Source organism: Cetorhinus maximus, chromosome 11 (genome assembly GCF_964194155.1).
Source record: "Cetorhinus maximus chromosome 11, sCetMax3.hap1.1, whole genome shotgun sequence".
In the NCBI taxonomy this organism is placed as follows: Eukaryota; Metazoa; Chordata; class Chondrichthyes; order Lamniformes; family Cetorhinidae; genus Cetorhinus; species Cetorhinus maximus.
The window spans coordinates 123273672-123291202 of NC_135889.1; the positions used below are offsets into that span (position 1 = coordinate 123273672).

Consider the following 17531-nt stretch of genomic DNA (forward strand, 5'->3'; position numbering starts at 1 on the left):
TATCTTGATTTTTAAAATTCTGATCCTTGTTTTCAAATGCCCCCCCATGGCCTCACCCCTCCCTATCACTGAGATCTCCTCCAGCCCAGCAAGCCTCCCCGATGTCTGCGCTCATCTAATTCTGGCCGTTTGTACATCGCTGATTTCCTTCCTTCGGCCCACCAATGGCGGCCGTGCCTTCAGCTGCCTGGGCCCTAAGCTCTGGAGTCCCCTCCCTAAACCCCTCCGGCTTTCCTTCCCTCATCTAAGGCACTCGTTGAAACCCACCTTCTCGAGAAAGCTTTTGGTCACCCGTCCCTCTTATATCCTCATGTAGCTTGGTGTCAAACTTTGTCGGATTTACAGTCCCTGTGAAGCGCCTCGGGAGGTTTTTTTTTTACGGCGCTATATAAATGCACGTTGTTGTTGTTGTTCTGCTCTATAACAGCTCACAGGGCACAGCCTCCCAATCACACAGCATCGCTCGGGCTTCTCCCAGGGCAACCATGTCCCTTCGGCCAATGGAGTTAGGCGGGAGCATCCCAGCTGACCAGAGCTCCGGGGATCAGTAAGGAACCTGATTGGCTGCTGGTCGCCCTGGGGTATCCCACAGCTTGGCCTCCGCGCTCTTCCCTCCATCCCCAACACAAACCCCCCCCAACTCCACACGGCTCAGCGAGAGGCACCCTCGCTTCTGAGTCAGAGATTCGAGCGCTCGCCCACCCCACCAGAAAACTGCCGAGGGGGTGGTGGGGTGGGGGGCGAGGACATGGGTTCAGGTCGTGGGGGGGGGAGCGGTCATTAAAGGCCCAAAAAGTGTGACCGGGCCAAGGACCTGACATTGCCCTGCTCACTTCCGGGTTTAACCGGAGCACGTATGCAGGCAAGAGGGAAACCTCCCTGGAGCTGTTGGATAAATCATTTGCATGTTTAAACGGTGAATTGATTATTGTATTTAACCCAGGATTCTGCCTTGATCAGCCGGCCCATGCAATTCACCAGGGTCAACAGAATGTGCGGATGGGGGAGGAGCCATTGTTCAGTGAAACTGACAGGCTGGGTAGCCTTTAAGCAGCGATGCCGCAGAGCTGCTGCCCTGCCTTTAGTGAAAGGCCTGTGCTCAGTGTGTTAGCTCAGGTTGCCGGGTTTCACCGGCTCGCAGGGCGTTTTCCAACTCTTCGGAGGTTATTTCACCCACTTTGAACTTGAATTCGCTTGGACCTGACCTTCCCCTGCAGCACGGAGCCCGTCATACAGACCATGAACCTCTGGTGAGAAATGAGATGGGGCAGCGTCAGGAGCCAACACCAGCAGCTGCCATCGCCTCAGCCCCACCCTGCTCCGCCGGGGCAGAGGGGACAGACATAGAGACCCAGCTAGTGGGAGGCGATACTCCCAACACAGGGTATACAGGCAGAGGGGGGACCTGATCTCAGGAGACTCAGGCCTTCACGTCAGCTCATGCTGTTGACATCTGCGGCCTCCCTGAACAAGACTGTTCGCACTGGAGTTGGTGGGCTTCCATTGTCAAGTGATCACTGAAGGGCAAACCCCTGGCTCCCTCTCTCTCTCTCTCTCTCCCCCTCTCTTTGGAGTTGTGTGTTCTCTTCCCCTGCCAGGGGAGAAAGCAGGGAATGAAGAGGGTGAGTGATGGCATGTGCAGAGAGAACAGAATGACTAAACTTGTGGAGGGCGACTGTGAGGAGTGATATCAATGAAATGAGAGTGAGTGTGAGCGTTGGCTGTTCAGAGGGGGGGATGTGAGGAGGTGCCGAGAGAGAGAGAGAGAGGGATAAGTGGGACTGCAGGGTATGTTGGTCAGTGAAGCACACTGCAGGAGAACACGGGAAAGTCAGAGTGTGGCACCAATGAACCTCTCGGGGCAAGACCTCCAGGTTCGAGGTCCCGCAATCTCGCTGCTCATTTCCTCGACCACTTCCATCCACTTCTGCTTGGTGTGAGAGGCTGGCCTCTCCCTCCCGTCCACAGGCAATAGCTCTTCAGTCCCTCTGACCCCGCAGCCAGGCCTTCAGGTAAGAGTCGGTGACCCCGGGGGGCACCTTTCCCAGGTCCCCGCTCCATCCCTGGCGTTGCTCTGGCTGCAATGCTGAATTCGGGCACTCTGATCCCTTAATTAGACATCCTTTCTTTGACAGAGCGTAAGTTGTCATCGTGCCAGCACTCTGTGATTGGTCAGGAAACCCAGAAGCAGTGCGTCTGTGTTAAGGCGCCCGGGAAAAACCCCGCTGACAAGACAAACAGGTTTCCCGCCCACCACCTCCAGTCTCAAGCAGACCTATTTCTGTAAAACTCCACCCATCAGCACAGGCTTCAGTCTGACAGCGCAGTGCAGTGCCGAGGGGAGTGCTGCACTCTGAGAGATGCCGACTTTCAGATGTGATTGTAAATGGAGACCCCCACCTGCTCTCTCAAGTGGCCTCGAGATCCCATGGCACTGTTTCGAAGCAGAGCATGGGAGTTCCCCCCGGTGTCCTGGGCCAATATTAAACCTCAACCAGCACCTAAAGAAAAACAGCAGCCTGGTCACCGTCACTTTGCTGCTTGTGAGATCTTGCTGTGCACAAAGTTGCCTTCCACCATTATAACAGTGACTGCACTGCAGAAGCACTTCATTGGCAGTAAAGTACTTAAGGAAGTCCTAAAGTTGTGAAAGGCGCTATATAAATGCAAGTTCTCTCTTTGACGCTACACAATTCTTCCAATACCTTATCCTCCCTCCAGTCAAGCACTGTGTTCATTTGGCTGTGATGATGATTCTTTACACGTGTCTCTTATTGTGTTCATAGAATGTTGCTAGCAATGGACAAATTTTGTGTAGCATCAGAGCTGAAGGGTGGGTTTTAATTGTAAGTTTCATTGAGTGACTTATTTTTAATTATCTACAGCGTCGACTCATGGAGAGCGAAGATCACGGTGGGATCGATGGGGGTTCTCACGAATGAGGAGAGACAAGGCAATATCACAACCCAATATCTCGCTGGCTGTGGCCTCTGAGGACAAGGAAATGCTGTATCATAGGAGTGCTTCAGGTACTGGAGAGGGAGCTTTACTCTGTATCTAACCCCGTGCTGTACCTGTCCTGGGAGTGTTTGATGGGGACAGTGTAGAGGGAGCTTTACTCTGTATCTAACCCTGTGCTGTACCTGTCCTGGGAGTGTTTGATGGGGACAGAGTAGAGGGAGCTTTACTCTGTATCTAACCCCGTGCTGTACCTGTCCTGGGAGTGTTTGATGGGGATGGTGTAGAGGGAGCTTTACTCTGTATCTAACCCCGTGCTGTACCTGTCCTGGGAATGTTTGATGGGGACGGTGTAGAGGGAGATTTACTCTGTATCTAACCCTGTTCTGTACCTGTCCTGGGAGTGTTTGATGGGGACGGTGTAGAGGGAGCTTTACTCTGTATCTAACCCTGTGCTGTGCCTGTCCTGGGAGTGTTTGATGGGGACACTGTAGAGGGAGCTTTACTCTGTATCTAACCCCATGCTGTACCTGTCCTGGGAGTGTTTGATGGGGACAGTGTAGAGGGAGCTTTACTCTGTATCTAACCCCATGCTGTACCTGTCCTGGGAATGTTTGATGGGGACAGTGTAGAGGGAGCTTTACTCTGTATCTAACTCTGTGCTGTACCTGTCTTGGGAATGTTTGATGGGGATAGTGTAGAGGGAGCTTTACTCTGTATCTAACCCTGTGCTGTGCCTGTCCTGGGAGTGTTTGATGGGGACACTGTAGAGGGAGATTTACTCTGTATCTAACCCCATGCTGTACCTGTCCTGGGAATGTTTGATGGGGACAGTGTAGAGGGAGCTTTACTCTGTAACTAACCCTGTGCTGTACCTGTCCTGGGAATGTTTGATGGGGATAGTGTAGAGGGAGCTTTACTCTGTATCTAACCCTGTGCTGTGCCTGTCCTGGGAGTGTTTGATGGGGACACTGTAGAGGGAACTTTACTCTGTATCCAACCCCATGCTGTACCTGTCCTGGGAGTGTTTGATGGGGACAGTGTAGAGGGAGCTTTACTCTGTATCTAACCCCATGCTGTACCTGTCCTGGGAATGTTTGATGGGGGCAGTGTAGAGGGAGCTTTACTCTGTATCTAACCCTGTGCTGTGCCTGTCCTGGGAGTGTTTGATGGGGACACTGTAGAGGGAGATTTACTCTGTATCTAACCCCATGCTGTACCTGTCCTGGGAATGTTTGATGGGGACAGTGTAGAGGGAGCTTTACTCTGTATCTAACCCTGTGCTGTACCTGTCCTGGGAATGTTTGATGGGGATAGTGTAGAGGGAGCTTTACTCTGTATCTAACCCTGTGCTGTGCCTGTCCTGGGAGTGTTTGATGGGGACACTGTAGAGGGAGCTTTACTCTGTATCTAACCCCATGCTGTACCTGTCCTGGGAGTGTTTGATGGGGGCAGTGTAGAGGGAGCTTTACCCTGTATCTAACCCTGTGCTGTACCTGTCCTGGTTAAGGGGAATATCACAGCATCAATGCAACGAGGCAATATGGGTAGAGCTCCGGAATAAGAGGGATGCAGTCACAATGTTGGGGGTTTACTATATGCCTCCCAATTGCCGGCAGGAGATTGAGGAACAGTTATGTAGGCAGATTTTGAAAAGATGTAAAAACAATAGGGTTGTTGTGGTGGGTGATTTTAACTTTCCCTATATTGACTGGGAATCACTTAGTGCTAAGGGTTTGGATGGTGCAGAATTTGTAAGGTGCATCCAGGAGGGTTTCCTGAGACAATATGTAGATAGTCCAACTAGGGAAGGGACAATACTGGACCTGGTATTAGGGAATGAACCCGGCCAGGTGGTCGAAGTTTCAGTAGGGGAACATTTCGGGAAAAGTGACCATAATTCAGTAAGTTTCAAGGTACTGGTGGATAAGGATAACAGGAGTCCTCAGGTTAAGGTGCTTAATTGGGGGAAGGCTAATTGTAACAATATTAGGCAGGAACTGAGGAATCTAGACTGGAGGCGGATGTTTGAGGGCAAATCAACAACTGACATGTGGGGGGCTTTCAAACGTCAGTTGATAAGAATTCAGGACCGACATGTTCTTGCTGGGATGAAGGATAAGCATGGCAAGTTTCAGGAACCTTGGATAACGAAGAATATTGTGAGATTAGTCAAAAAGAAAAGAGAAGCATTCATAAGGGCTAGAAGGCTGGGAACAGATGAAGCCCGTGGAGAATAGAAAGAAAGTAGGAAGAAACTTAAGCAAGGAGTCAGGAGGGCTGAAAGGGGTCATGGAAAGTCACTGGCAACCAGGATTAAGGAAAATCCCAAGGTCTTTTATACATATGTAAAAAGCAAGAGGGTAGCCAGGGAAAGGGTAAGCCCACTCAGGGACAGAGGTGGGAATCTATGTGTGGAGCCAGAAGAAATGGGAGAGATACTAAATGAATACTTCTCATCAGTATTTACTAAAGAGAAGGACTTAGCGGTCGATTTGTCTAGGGAAGAGTGTGTAGATAGCCTAGAGCATGTTGAGATCAAAAAAGAGGTGTTAGGCGTCTTGAAGAATATTAAGGTGGATAAGTCCCCGGGGCCAGGTGGGATCCACCCCAGAGTACTGAGGGAGGCAAGGGAGGAGATTGCTGGGGCCTTGACAGAAATCTTTGTATCCTCATTGGCTACGGGTGAGGTCCCAGAGGACTGGAGAATGGCCAATGTTGTTCCATTGTTTAAGAAGGGTAGCAGGGATAATCCAGGAAATTACAGGCTGGTGCGCCTTACGTCAGTGGTAGGGAAATTATTGGAGAAGATTCTTCGTGACAGGATTTACTACCATTTGGAAGCAAATGGGCGTATTAGTGAGAGGCAGCATGGTTTTCTGAAGGGGGGGTCGTGTCTCACTAACTTGATCGAGTTTTTCGAGCAAGTGACAAAGATGATCGACGATGGAAGGGCAGTGGATGTTATATACATGGATTTCAGTAAGGCCTTTGACAAGGTCTCTCATGGCAGACTGGTACAGAAGGTAAAGTCGCACGGGATCAGAGGTGAGCTGGCAAGATGGGTACAGGATTGGCTTGGTCATAGAAGACAGAGGGTAGCAGTGGGTGCTTTTCTGAATGGAGAGCTGTGACTAGTGGAGTTCCGCAGGGATCAGTGCTGGGACCTTTGCTGTTTGTAGTATACATAAATGATTTGGAGGAAAATGTAACTGGGCTAATTAGTAAGTTTGCAGACGACACTAAGGTTGGAGGGGTTGCAGATAGTGAAGAGGATTGTCAAAGGATACAATGGGATATAGATCGGTTAGAGACTTGGGCAGAGAAATGGCAGATGGAGTTTAATCCGGACAAATGCGAGGTAATGCATTTTGGAAGGTCTAATACAGGCAGGAATTATATAGTAAATGGCAGAACCCTTAAGTGCATCGACGGGCAGAGGGATCTGGGTGTACAGGTCCACAGGTCACTGAAAGTGGCAACACAGGTGGATAAGGTAGTCAGGAAGGCATATGGCATGCTTGCCTTCATTGGCAGGGGTATTGAGTATAAAAGCTGGGAAGTCATGCTGCAGCTGTATAGAACCTTGGTTAGGCCACACTTGGAATATTGTGTGCAATTCTGGTCGCCACATTACCAGAAGGATATAGAGGCGTTTGAGAGGGTGAAGAGGAGGTTTACCAGGATGCTGCCTAGTCTGGAGGTCATTAGCTATGAGGAGAGGTTGGAGAAACTCGGATTGTTCTCACTAGAGCGACGGAGATTGAAGGGCGACTTGATAGAAGTTTACAAAATTATGAGTGGCATGGACAGAGTAGATAATCAGAAGCTTTTTCCCAGGGTGGAAGAGTCAATTACTAGGGGACATAGATTTAAGGTGAGAGGAGAAAACTATAGAGGAGATGTGCGGGGCAAGTTTTTTACGCAGAGGGTAGTGAGTGTCTGGAATTTGCTACCAGAGGAGGTGGTGGAAGCAGGTACGATAGTGGTGTGTAAGAGGCAGCTTGACAAATACATGAATAGGATGGGAATAGAGGGATACGGACCCCGGAAGTGCGAAATGTTTTAGTTGACGGGCAAAATGATCGGCGCAGGCTAGGAGGGCCGAAGGGCCTGTTCCTGTGCTGTACTTTTCTTTGTTCTTTGTTCTTTGAAAGTGTTAAAGGAAATGTAATAGAAACCATTCTACTTAATGCCGTCATATTTCCCCTGGATGCTTTTTGCCCCAGAGATTAATTTTTCATTCCCTGGAGACTTCAGGGAAACCCTGGAGAGTTGGCAATGGGAGAGTGGGGCTGGACGTTTATGTAAATGTCTATTTAGCTTGACAAGGTTTTCTTTTGATTGTATTCACAGATTTCCCACCCGTCTTCCATGTTAAGCTTAAAGATCAGTTGCTGCTTGAAGGCGATCCCTTGACCCTCTGTAGTTTACCAGCAGGAAGCCCAACTCCCAATGTCACCTGGTCAAAAGGTCAGTTTTTGTGACTCACGCACTTGACACCACCATCGCTACACCTCTCTGCTGCTGTGAAGTCATCCTCTGTCACTCTGTCTCTCTCTCTCTCTCTCTCCCTCTCTCTCTCTCTCCACCGTAACCACTATTTTGTCTGTTTTTACCCCTTTCAGATCAGAGGTCACTGGAGCCTGATGACCGGGTTAAGATCGTCTCCTGCCCTGATGGCCGGCAGCTGGTGACCATAATGAAAACCTCGAAAAAGGACATTGGCGCCTACGACTGTTCAGCTACCAACCTGCTGGGCTCAGCCAGCAGCTCCTGCACTGTGTCCCTTGCGCGTAAGTGCCTCAACTTAAAACCACTATCACTACAGGGCGATGGGAATATTCACCCGGCCCCACAATCACTGAACATTCACCCGATACTCAGGATGTCCCCAAATAATTTCAATTGCCAGACAGTGTGAGAGAGGAATTTTTCCAGAATATTATTTTCCCTCATGGGCTTTGGGTGTTTACTCCCTGCTGCTCCCAGGAGATTACACACCTATGGTGGGGAGTGCGGGGTGGGGGTGGTGGTGGTGGTTGGGGTGGAGGATGGTATGGGTGGGGGTAGTGGAGAGGTTGAAAGTGCAGAGTGGTGTGGGTGGGTGTTGGGATGGTGTTGGTTGCCCAGTATGTCTGTGAAGGAGCCTTCGTAGTCTTTGCAATGTTAACAGCAAGTCTTTATTAGCTACTTGTAACTATATACATATATACAGTAAAGGGTACAGGCATGGAGTTATCTCCATCTCTAGGTCTTAACATGTCTCTGGCCAACACCACACTGACCCTGGGTCTAGGTCTTATGCCTTCTTACATCACTGTGTGGGTGCTACTAAACTCAGTCCCACATTAACCCCGTATGTGCCAGACCCTGATACTACACCTCCCCCCAAGTATTTATCCCATGGATATGGAGTTACTTTAGTTTACTTCAAGTCTTATCTTGTTATAAGTCTTGTGCATTTACCTTATTGTTACAACCTTAATGCTATTCCAACATCATTGTTATTACAGTATTAACATGAACAACATTCTCACTGTCCCATCTTCACCCTTCGAGTCCTGGAAGTTAGAGGTTCAGCTGGCCGTGAGGCTTTCTGACCCTTCCACATCTCACTCGCCATTCTGCCGGGAGAGCGGTGAGCTCTGGCGATTCTGTTTCTTGTTGTCGGCTTGGAGTTGGACTGGCGTTTGGGTTTGTCTTCATTCTTTTCTCCCATTGCTAACGTGGACCTAAGCCTGGTCGGTTGGGCTGTTGTATCGCTGCATGGTCGCTGTTACTCTCTTGCGAGGTGGACGAGGATGGTATTCGTTTCCTTGGCGCTGGTTGTTCTTCTCCCTCTCTGTGGGTTGTCTGGATGCCCCTTGAGCGGCTGAGGAAGAGCGTTCCTGTGGCCAGAAGCTTTTGTTGTGGATGGTGAGAGAGTGCTACCTTTCTCCGGCACCCCTTGTGGCTGTGGCATGCTGGCTGGAAGCTGCAGTGTGTGCACAGTGCTTGCCATGTCGACCAACTGTGCCATCATCATAGCTGGAGGCAGAGGCTTCTCAGACATGCTGGTCATTCTCTGGTACCACTTCCACCAGAGGTGCCATGGTAACCTCATGGGTGGTAGGTTGGTCTGACCATTGGGCACTTTCCAGGACCTGGAATGATAAACCTGCTCCTCAAAGAGAGAAGAGATCAAAGATTGAAATCTGAGTCTGTAAACTCTTTAGTGTTTGCGTACTCAGGGCTGCGCTGTTCTGACTGTCTAACGACAGCGGTAGTCTTGATGTCTTCCATCGTCTGGAGGAAATTCAGGGTTAGGTGGGCATCCCTGCTCAGGAGAGAGAAAGGCTGGTTACGGAGATGTACATCAGCTCAAAGATTTGTTTACCGCTCCACGTTATATTCTCTCTGCTGCTCCGTTTTTCCATTACAGAATATCATTCCTCTGGGCTGCCTTTCGAGCTCACACTCTATAATTGCGCTTCTGCCAATTGTGTTTTGAAAGACCTCACACTCTTTACCGAGAACTTCTTCATTGGAGCAGAGAAGACTGAGGGGCGACCTGATCGAGGTGTACAAGATTATGAGGGGCATGGACAGGGTGGATAGGGAGCAGCTGTTCCCCTTAGTTGAAGGGTCAGTCATGAGGGGACACAAGTTCAAGGTGAGGGGCAGGAGGTTTAGGGGGGATGTGAGGAAAAACCTTTTTACCCAGAGGGTGGTGACAGCCTGGAATGCGCTGCCTGGGAGGGTGGTGGAGGCGGGTTGCCTCACATCTTTTAAAAAGTTCCTGGATGAGCACTTGGCACGTCATAACCTTCAAGGCTATGGGCCAAGTGCTGGTAAATGGGATTTGGTAGGTAGGTCAGGTGTTTCTCACGGGTCGGTGCAGTCTCAATGGGCCGAAGGGCCTCTTCTGCCCTGTGTGATTCTGTGATTCTATCTTCGCTTGTCATTCCATGTCCTGGATTTTTATCTCTTCATAGACCTCTTTGGGAATGTCAAATTTTTCCAAGGTTCCTTCCAAATGTGCAACTGTTACCTTCAGTGTCACAGTTTCATCGTTGTACCTCTCGGCTTCCTCCCGGAATAGTGAACATTCCTAAGTCTTCTCTGAAAACCGGGTCATCAGTTCCCTCAGAGTGGCATTAAATTCATTTAGTGTCTCTTTGTAATGTCCCCAAGGGACAAAAACAGAAATTATATCACCTTGTCCTAGACTCCCCACCAACAGAAAACGTTTCTCTCTATCTACACTACAGTTCCTTCTAAAATCCTAAAAACAATCAATCAAGTTTGAGAAAGTGGTTAATAAGCATTATGGGATCCTGGGTAGATAGAGGCATTGAGAATGAAATAAAGTTATGATCCTTTATATAACAGTGCTTCTGCCTGAACTGGAGTATTACTGGGCACCACAATTTAGGAAGGACGTAAAGCCTTCAGAGAGGGTGCAGGAAGGATTCATGAGAATGGGTCCAACCAAGAGGAACTTAGTTACTTAGAAAGACTAGAGAAAATGGGACTGTTCTCCTTGGAGAACAGAAGATTGAGAAGAGATTTGATCGAGGTGCTCAAAGTCATGAGGGGTCCAGGCAGAATACATGGGGAGAAACTGTTCCCATTGATGGAGGGATCGAAAACAAGAGGGCACAGATTTCAGCTGATCGACAAAAGAAGCAATGGTGACAAGAGGAAAACCTTCTTTATGCAGCGAGTGGTTAGGGTCTGGAATGCGCTGCCTGACAGTGTGGTGGAGACAGGTTCAATCGTGGCTTTCAAAAGAGAACTGGATCACTACCTGAAGAGAAAATATTTCCAGGGCTTCGGGGAGAGGGTAGGGGAGCTGGATGAGTTATGTAGCTCTTACAGAGAGCTGGGAGAGACAGGAAGTACCGAATGGCCTCCTTCCATTCTGTAACCATTCAATGAAATCACCCTCTAACCGTCTGTTTTCCAGGGTAAAAAGTTAGGTTTGTGTAGTCCCTCCTCAAACTTTAATTCTCGGAGCCCCAGTAACATTCTCATGACTCGTCTCCGCCTGAGTGAGTGAGTGAGTGAGTGAGTGAGTGAGTGAGTGAGTGAGTGAGTGAGTGAGTCGGTGAGTGAGTCGGTGAGTGAGTGAGAGAGTCGGTGAATGAGTGAGTGAGTGAGTCAGTGAGTGAGTCGGTGAATGAGTCGGTGAGTGAGTCGGTGAGTGAGTCGGTGAGTGAGTCGGTGAGTGAGTGAGTGAGTGAGTCGGTTAGTGAGTCGGTGAGAGAGTGAGTCGGTGAGTGAGTCGGTGAGTGAGTGAGTGAGTCGGTGAGTGAGTGAGTGAGTGGGTGAGTGAGTCGGCGAGTGAGTCGGCGAGTGAGTGGTTGGGTAAGTGAGTGAGTCGGTGAGTGAGTCGGTGAGTGAGTCGGTGAGTGAGTGAGTGAGTCGGTGAGTGAGTGAGTCGGTGAGTGAGTCGGTGAGTGAGTCGGTGAGTGAGTCGGTGATTCAGTGAGTGATTCGGTGAGTGAGTCGGTGAGTGAATAAGTCAGTGAGTGAGTGAGTGAGTCGGTGAGTGAGTCGGTGAGTGAGTCGGTGAGCGAGTCGGTGAGCGAGTCGGTGAGCGAGTGAGTCGGTGAGCGAGTGGGTGAGTGAGTGAGTGAATGGGTGAGTGAGTGGGTGAGTGAGTGGGTGAGTGAGTGAGTGGGTGAGTGAGTGAGTGATTCGGTGAGTAAGTGAGTGTCAGTGAGTGAGCTGGTGAGTGAGTCGGTGAGTGAGTGAGTGATACGGTGAGTGAGTGAGTGAGTCAGTGAGTGAGTGAGTCGGTGAGTGAGTGAGTGAGTCAGTCGGTGAGTCAGTCGGTGAGTGAGTCGGTGAGTGAGTCGGTGAGTGAGTGAGTGAGTCGGTGAGTGAGTCGGTGAGTGAGTCGGTGAGTGAGTTAGTGAGTCGGTGAGTGAGTGAGTGAGTCGGTAAGTGAGTCGGTGTGAGTTGGTGATTGAGTGAGTGAGTGAGTTGGTGAGTGAGTGAGTGAGTCGGTGAATGAGTCATTGAGTGAGTGAGTGAGTCGGTGAGTGAATCGGTGAGTGAGTCGGTGAGTGAGTCTAGAGTGAGTGAGTGAGTGAGTCGGTGAGTGTGTGCGTGAGTGAGTCGGTGAGTCAGTGAGTGAGTGAGTGAGTCGGTGAGTGAGAGAGTGAGTTAGTGAGTGAGTTAGTGGGAGAGTGAGTCAGTGAGTGAGTCGGTGAGTGAGTGAGTGAGTCGGTGAGTGAGTGATTAAGTGAATGAGTCGGTGAGTGAGTGAGTGAGTGATTCGGTGAGTGAGTCGGTGAGTGAGTCGGTGAGTGAGTCGGTGAGTGAGTCGGTGAGTGAGTCGGTGAGTTGGTGAGTGGGTGAGTGAGTGGGTGAGTGAGTGAGTGACTGCGTGAGTGAGTGAGTCGGTGAGTGAGTCGGTGAGTGAGTGTGAGTGAGTCGGTGAGTGAGTCAGTGAGTTAGTGAGTGAGTTAGTGAGTAAGTTAGTGAGTGATTAAGTCGGTGAGTGAGTCGGTGAGTGAGTGAGTGATTGGGTGGGTGAGTCGGTGAGTGGGTGAGTGAGTGAGTCGGTGAGTGGGTGAGTGAGTAAGTCGGTGAGTGAGTGAGTGCGTGGGTGAGTGAGTGAGTGGGTGAGTGAGTGAGTCGGTGAGTGAGTGAGTCGGTGAGTGAATGATTGAGTGAGTGAGTCGGTGAGTGAGTAAGTGAGTCAGTGAGTGAGTGATTGAGTCGGTGATTGACTCGGTGAGTGAGTCGGAGAGTGAGTCGGTGAGTGAGTCGGTGAGTGAGTCGGTGAGTGAGTCGGTGTGTGATTCGGTGATTGAGTGAGTGAGTCAGTGAGTGAGTCGGAGTGAGTGTGAGTGAGTGGGTGAGTTAGTGAGTGGGTGAGTGAGTGGGTGAGTGAGTGGGTGAGTGAGTGAGTGAGTGAGTGAGTGAGTGAGTGAGTGAGTGAGTGAGTCGGTGAGTGAGTTGGTGAGTGAGTCGGTGAGTGAGTCGGTGAGTGAGTCGGTGAGTTGGTGAGTGAGTGAGTGAGTGAGTCGGTGAGTGAGTCGGTGAGTGAGTGAGTCAGTGAGTGAGTGTGTGAGTTAGTGAGTGAGTGAGTTAGTGAGTGATTAAGTCGGTGAGTGTGTCGGTGAGTGAGTGAGTGAGTTGGTGAGTGAGTCCGTGAGTGAGTGAGTGAGTGAGTGAGTGAGTCGGTGAGTGAGTGAGTCGGTGAGTGAGTGAGTAGATGAGTGAGTGAGTCGGTGAGTGAGTGAGTCGGTGAGTGAGTGAGTCAGTGAGTGAGTGAGTCGGTGAGTGAGTCGGTGAGTGAGTCGGTGAGTGAGTGAGTGAGTTAGTGAGTGAGTTAGTGGGTGACTGAGTCGGTGAGTGAGTCGGTGAGTGAGTGAGTGAGTCGGTGAGTGAGTGATTGAGTGAGTGAATCGGTGAGTGAGTGAGTGAGTGAGTCGGTGATTGAGTGAGTGAGTGAGTGAGTCGGTGAGTGAGTGAGTTGGTGAATGATTGAGTGTGAGTCGGTGAGTGAATTGGTGATTGAGTGAGTGAGTGAGTTGGTCAGTGAGTTAGTGAGTGAATCGGTGAGTGAGTGAGTGAGTCGGTGAGTGAGTCGGTGAGTGAGTGAGTTGGTGAGTGAGTTAGTGAGTGAGTGAGTCGGTGAGTGAGTGGTTGAGTCAGTGAGTGAGTGAGTCGGTGAGTGAGTGAGAGAGTAGGTGAATGAGTGAGTCAGTGAGTGAGTGAGTGAGTCGGTGAGTGAGAGAGTGAGTTAGTGAGTGAGTTAGTGGGAGAGTGAGTCAGTGAGTGAGTCGGTGAGTGAGTGAGTGAGTCGGTGAGTGAGTGATTAAGTGAATGAGTCGGTGAGTGAGTGAGTGAGTGATTCGGTGATTGATTCGGTGAGTGAGTCGGTGAGTGAGTAGGTGAGTGAGTCGGTGAGTGAGTCGGTGAGTGAGTCGGTGAGTGAGTCGGTGATTGAGTGAGTGAGTCAGTGAGTCGGTGAGTGGGTGAGTGAGTGAGTCGGTGAGTTGGTGAGTGGGTGAGTGAGTGGGTGAGTGAGTGGGTGAGTGAGTGAGTGACTGCGTGAGTGAGTGAGTCGGTGAGTGAGTCGGTGAGTGAGTGTGAGTGAGTCGGTGAGTGAGTCAGTGAGTTAGTGAGTGAGTTAGTGAGTAAGTTAGTGAGTGATTAAGTCGGTGAGTGAGTCGGTGAGTGAGTGAGTGAGTTGGTGACTGAGTCCGTGAGTGAGTGAGTGAGTGAGTGAGTGATTGGGTGGGTGAGTCGGTGAGTGGGTGAGTGAGTGAGTCGGTGAGTGGGTGAGTGAGTAAGTCGGTGAGTGAGTGAGTGCGTGGGTGAGTGAGTGAGTGGGTGAGTGAGTCGGAGTGAGTGTGAGTGAGTGGGTGAGTTAGTGAGTGGGTGAGTGAGTGGGTGAGTGAGTGGGTGAGTGAGTGAGTGAGTGAGTGAGTGAGTGAGTGAGTGAGTGAGTCGGTGAGTGAGTTGGTGAGTGAGTCGGTGAGTGAGTCGGTGAGTGAGTCGGTGAGTTGGTGAGTGAGTGAGTCGGTGAGTGAGTCGGTGAGTGAGTCGGTGAGTGAGTGAGTCAGTGAGTGAGTGTGTGAGTTAGTGAGTGAGTGAGTTAGTGAGTGATTAAGTCGGTGAGTGTGTCGGTGAGTGAGTGAGTGAGTTGGTGAGTGAGTCCGTGAGTGAGTGAGTGAGTGAGTGAGTCGGTGAGTGAGTGAGTCGGTGAGTGAGTGAGTAGATGAGTGAGTGAGTCGGTGAGTGAGTGAGTCGGTGAGTGAGTGAGTCAGTGAGTGAGTGAGTCGGTGAGTGAGTCGGTGAGTGAGTCGGTGAGTGAGTGAGTGAGTTAGTGAGTGAGTTAGTGGGTGACTGAGTCGGTGAGTGAGTCGGTGAGTGAGTGAGTGAGTCGGTGAGTGAGTGATTGAGTGAGTGAATCGGTGAGTGAGTGAGTGAGTGAGTCGGTGATTGAGTGAGTGAGTGAGTGAGTCGGTGAGTGAGTGAGTTGGTGAATGATTGAGTGTGAGTCGGTGAGTGAATTGGTGATTGAGTGAGTGAGTGAGTTGGTCAGTGAGTTAGTGAGTGAATCGGTGAGTGAGTGAGTGAGTCGGTGAGTGAGTCGGTGAGTGAGTGAGTTGGTGAGTGAGTTAGTGAGTGAGTGAGTCGGTGAGTGAGTGGTTGAGTCAGTGAGTGAGTGAGTCGGTGAGTGAGTGAGAGAGTAGGTGAATGAGTGAGTCAGTGAGTGAGTGAGTGAGTCGGTGAGTGAGAGAGTGAGTTAGTGAGTGAGTTAGTGGGAGAGTGAGTCAGTGAGTGAGTCGGTGAGTGAGTGAGTGAGTCGGTGAGTGAGTGATTAAGTGAATGAGTCGGTGAGTGAGTGAGTGAGTGATTCGGTGATTGATTCGGTGAGTGAGTCGGTGAGTGAGTAGGTGAGTGAGTCGGTGAGTGAGTCGGTGAGTGAGTCGGTGAGTGAGTCGGTGATTGAGTGAGTGAGTCAGTGAGTCGGTGAGTGGGTGAGTGAGTGAGTCGGTGAGTTGGTGAGTGGGTGAGTGAGTGGGTGAGTGAGTGGGTGAGTGAGTGAGTGACTGCGTGAGTGAGTGAGTCGGTGAGTGAGTCGGTGAGTGAGTGTGAGTGAGTCGGTGAGTGAGTCAGTGAGTTAGTGAGTGAGTTAGTGAGTAAGTTAGTGAGTGATTAAGTCGGTGAGTGAGTCGGTGAGTGAGTGAGTGAGTTGGTGACTGAGTCCGTGAGTGAGTGAGTGAGTGAGTGAGTGATTGGGTGGGTGAGTCGGTGAGTGGGTGAGTGAGTGAGTCGGTGAGTGGGTGAGTGAGTAAGTCGGTGAGTGAGTGAGTGCGTGGGTGAGTGAGTGAGTGGGTGAGTGAGTGAGTCGGTGAGTGAGTGAGTTGGTGAGTGAATGATTGAGTGAGTGAGTCGGTGAGTGAGTAAGTGAGTCAGTGAGTGAGTGATTGAGTCGGTGATTGACTCGGTGAGTGAGTCGGAGAGTGAGTCGGAGAGTGAGTCGGTGAGTGAGTCGGTGAGTGAGTCGGTGTGTGATTCGGTGATTGAGTGAGTGAGTCAGTGAGTGAGTCGGAGTGAGTGTGTGAGTGGGTGAGTTAGTGAGTGGGTGAGTGAGTGGGTGAGTGAGTGGGTGAGTGAGTGAGTGAGTGAGTGAGTGATTGAGTCGGTGAGTGAGTTGGTGAGTGAGTCGGTGAGTGAGTCGGTGAGTGAGTCGGTGAGCGAGTGGGGTCGGTGAGCGAGTGAGTCGGTGAGCGAGTGAGTCGGTGAGTGAGTCGGTGAGTGAGTCGGTGAGTGAGTCGGTGAGTGAGTCGGTGAGTGAGTCGGTGAGTGAATGTGAGTGAGTCGGTGATTGAGTCAGTGAGTTAGTGAGTTAGTGAGTGAGTTAATGAGTAAGTTAGTGAGTGATTAAATCGGTGAGTGAGTCGGTGAGTGAGTGAGTGAGTTGGTGAGTGAGTCCGTGAGTGAGTGAGTGGTGAGTGAGTGAGTGGGTGGGTGAGTCGGTGAGTGGGTGAGTAAGTCGGTGAGTGAGTGAGTGGGTGAGTGAGTGAGTGAGTCGGTGAGTGAGTGAGTGAGTGAGTTAGTGAGTGAGTTAGTGAGTGAGTTAGTGGGTGACTGAGTGAGTCGGTGAGTGAGTCGGTGAGTGAGTCGGTGAGTTGGTGAGTGAGTGAGTGAGTGAGTCGGTGAGTGAGTCGGTGAGTGAGTGAGTCAGTGAGTGAGTGTGTGAGTTAGTGAGTGAGTGAGTTAGTGAGTGATTAAGTCGGTGAGTGTGTCGGTGAGTGAGTGAGTGAGTTGGTGAGTGAGTCCGTGAGTGAGTGAGTGAGTGAGTCGGTGAGTTAGTGAGTCGGTGAGTGAGTGAGTCGATGAGTGAGTGAGTCGGTGAGTGAGTGAGTCGGTGAGTGAGTGAGTCGGTGAGTGAGTGAGTCAGTGAGTGAGTGAGTCAGTGAGTGAGTCGGTGAGTGAGTCGGTGAGTGAGTCGGTGAGTGAGTCGGTGAGTGAGTGAGTGAGTTAGTGAGTGAGTTAGTGGGTGACTGAGTCGGTGAGTGAGTCGGTGAGTGAGTGAGTCGGTGAGTGAGTGATTGAGTGAGTGAATCGGTGAGTGAGTGAGTGAGTGAGTCGGTGATTGAGTGAGTGAGTGAGTGAGTCGGTGAGTGAGTGAGTTGGTGAATGATTGAGTGTGAGTCGGTGAGTGAATTGGTGATTGAGTGAGTGAGTGAGTTGGTCAGTGAGTTAGTGAGTGAATCGGTGAGTGAGTGAGTGAGTCGGTGAGTGAGTCGGTGAGTGAGTCGGTGAGTGAGTCGGTGAGTGAGTCGGTGATTGAGTGAGTGAGTCAGTGAGTCGGTGAGTGAGTGTGAGTGAGTCGGTGAGTTGGTGAATGGGTGAGTGAGTGGGTGAGTGAGTGAGTGAGTCGGTGAGTGAGTCGGTGAGTGAGTGTGAGTGAGTCGGTGAGTGAGTCAGTGAGTTAGTGAGTGAGTTAGTGAGTAAGTTAGTGAGTGATTAAGTCGGTGAGTGAGTCGGGGAGTGAGTGAGTGAGTTGGTGACTGAGTCCGTGAGTGAGTGAGTGAGTGAGTGATTGGGTGGGT

The 17531-nt window shown here is 50.5% G+C and overlaps 1 protein-coding gene across 1 annotated transcript in view; it reads left to right on the top strand.

Annotated features, from left to right (window-relative positions):
* spega (striated muscle enriched protein kinase a) overlaps positions 1-17531 on the top strand; it is a 1124881-nt gene that overhangs the window by 703462 nt on the left and 403888 nt on the right. The window contains exons 34-36 of the mRNA XM_078551317.1: positions 2886-3029; positions 7315-7431; positions 7587-7754. Of these exons, the coding sequence (XP_078407443.1) occupies positions 2886-3029; positions 7315-7431; positions 7587-7754 (429 nt within the window). The remainder of the gene's footprint in view (positions 1-2885; positions 3030-7314; positions 7432-7586; positions 7755-17531) is intronic.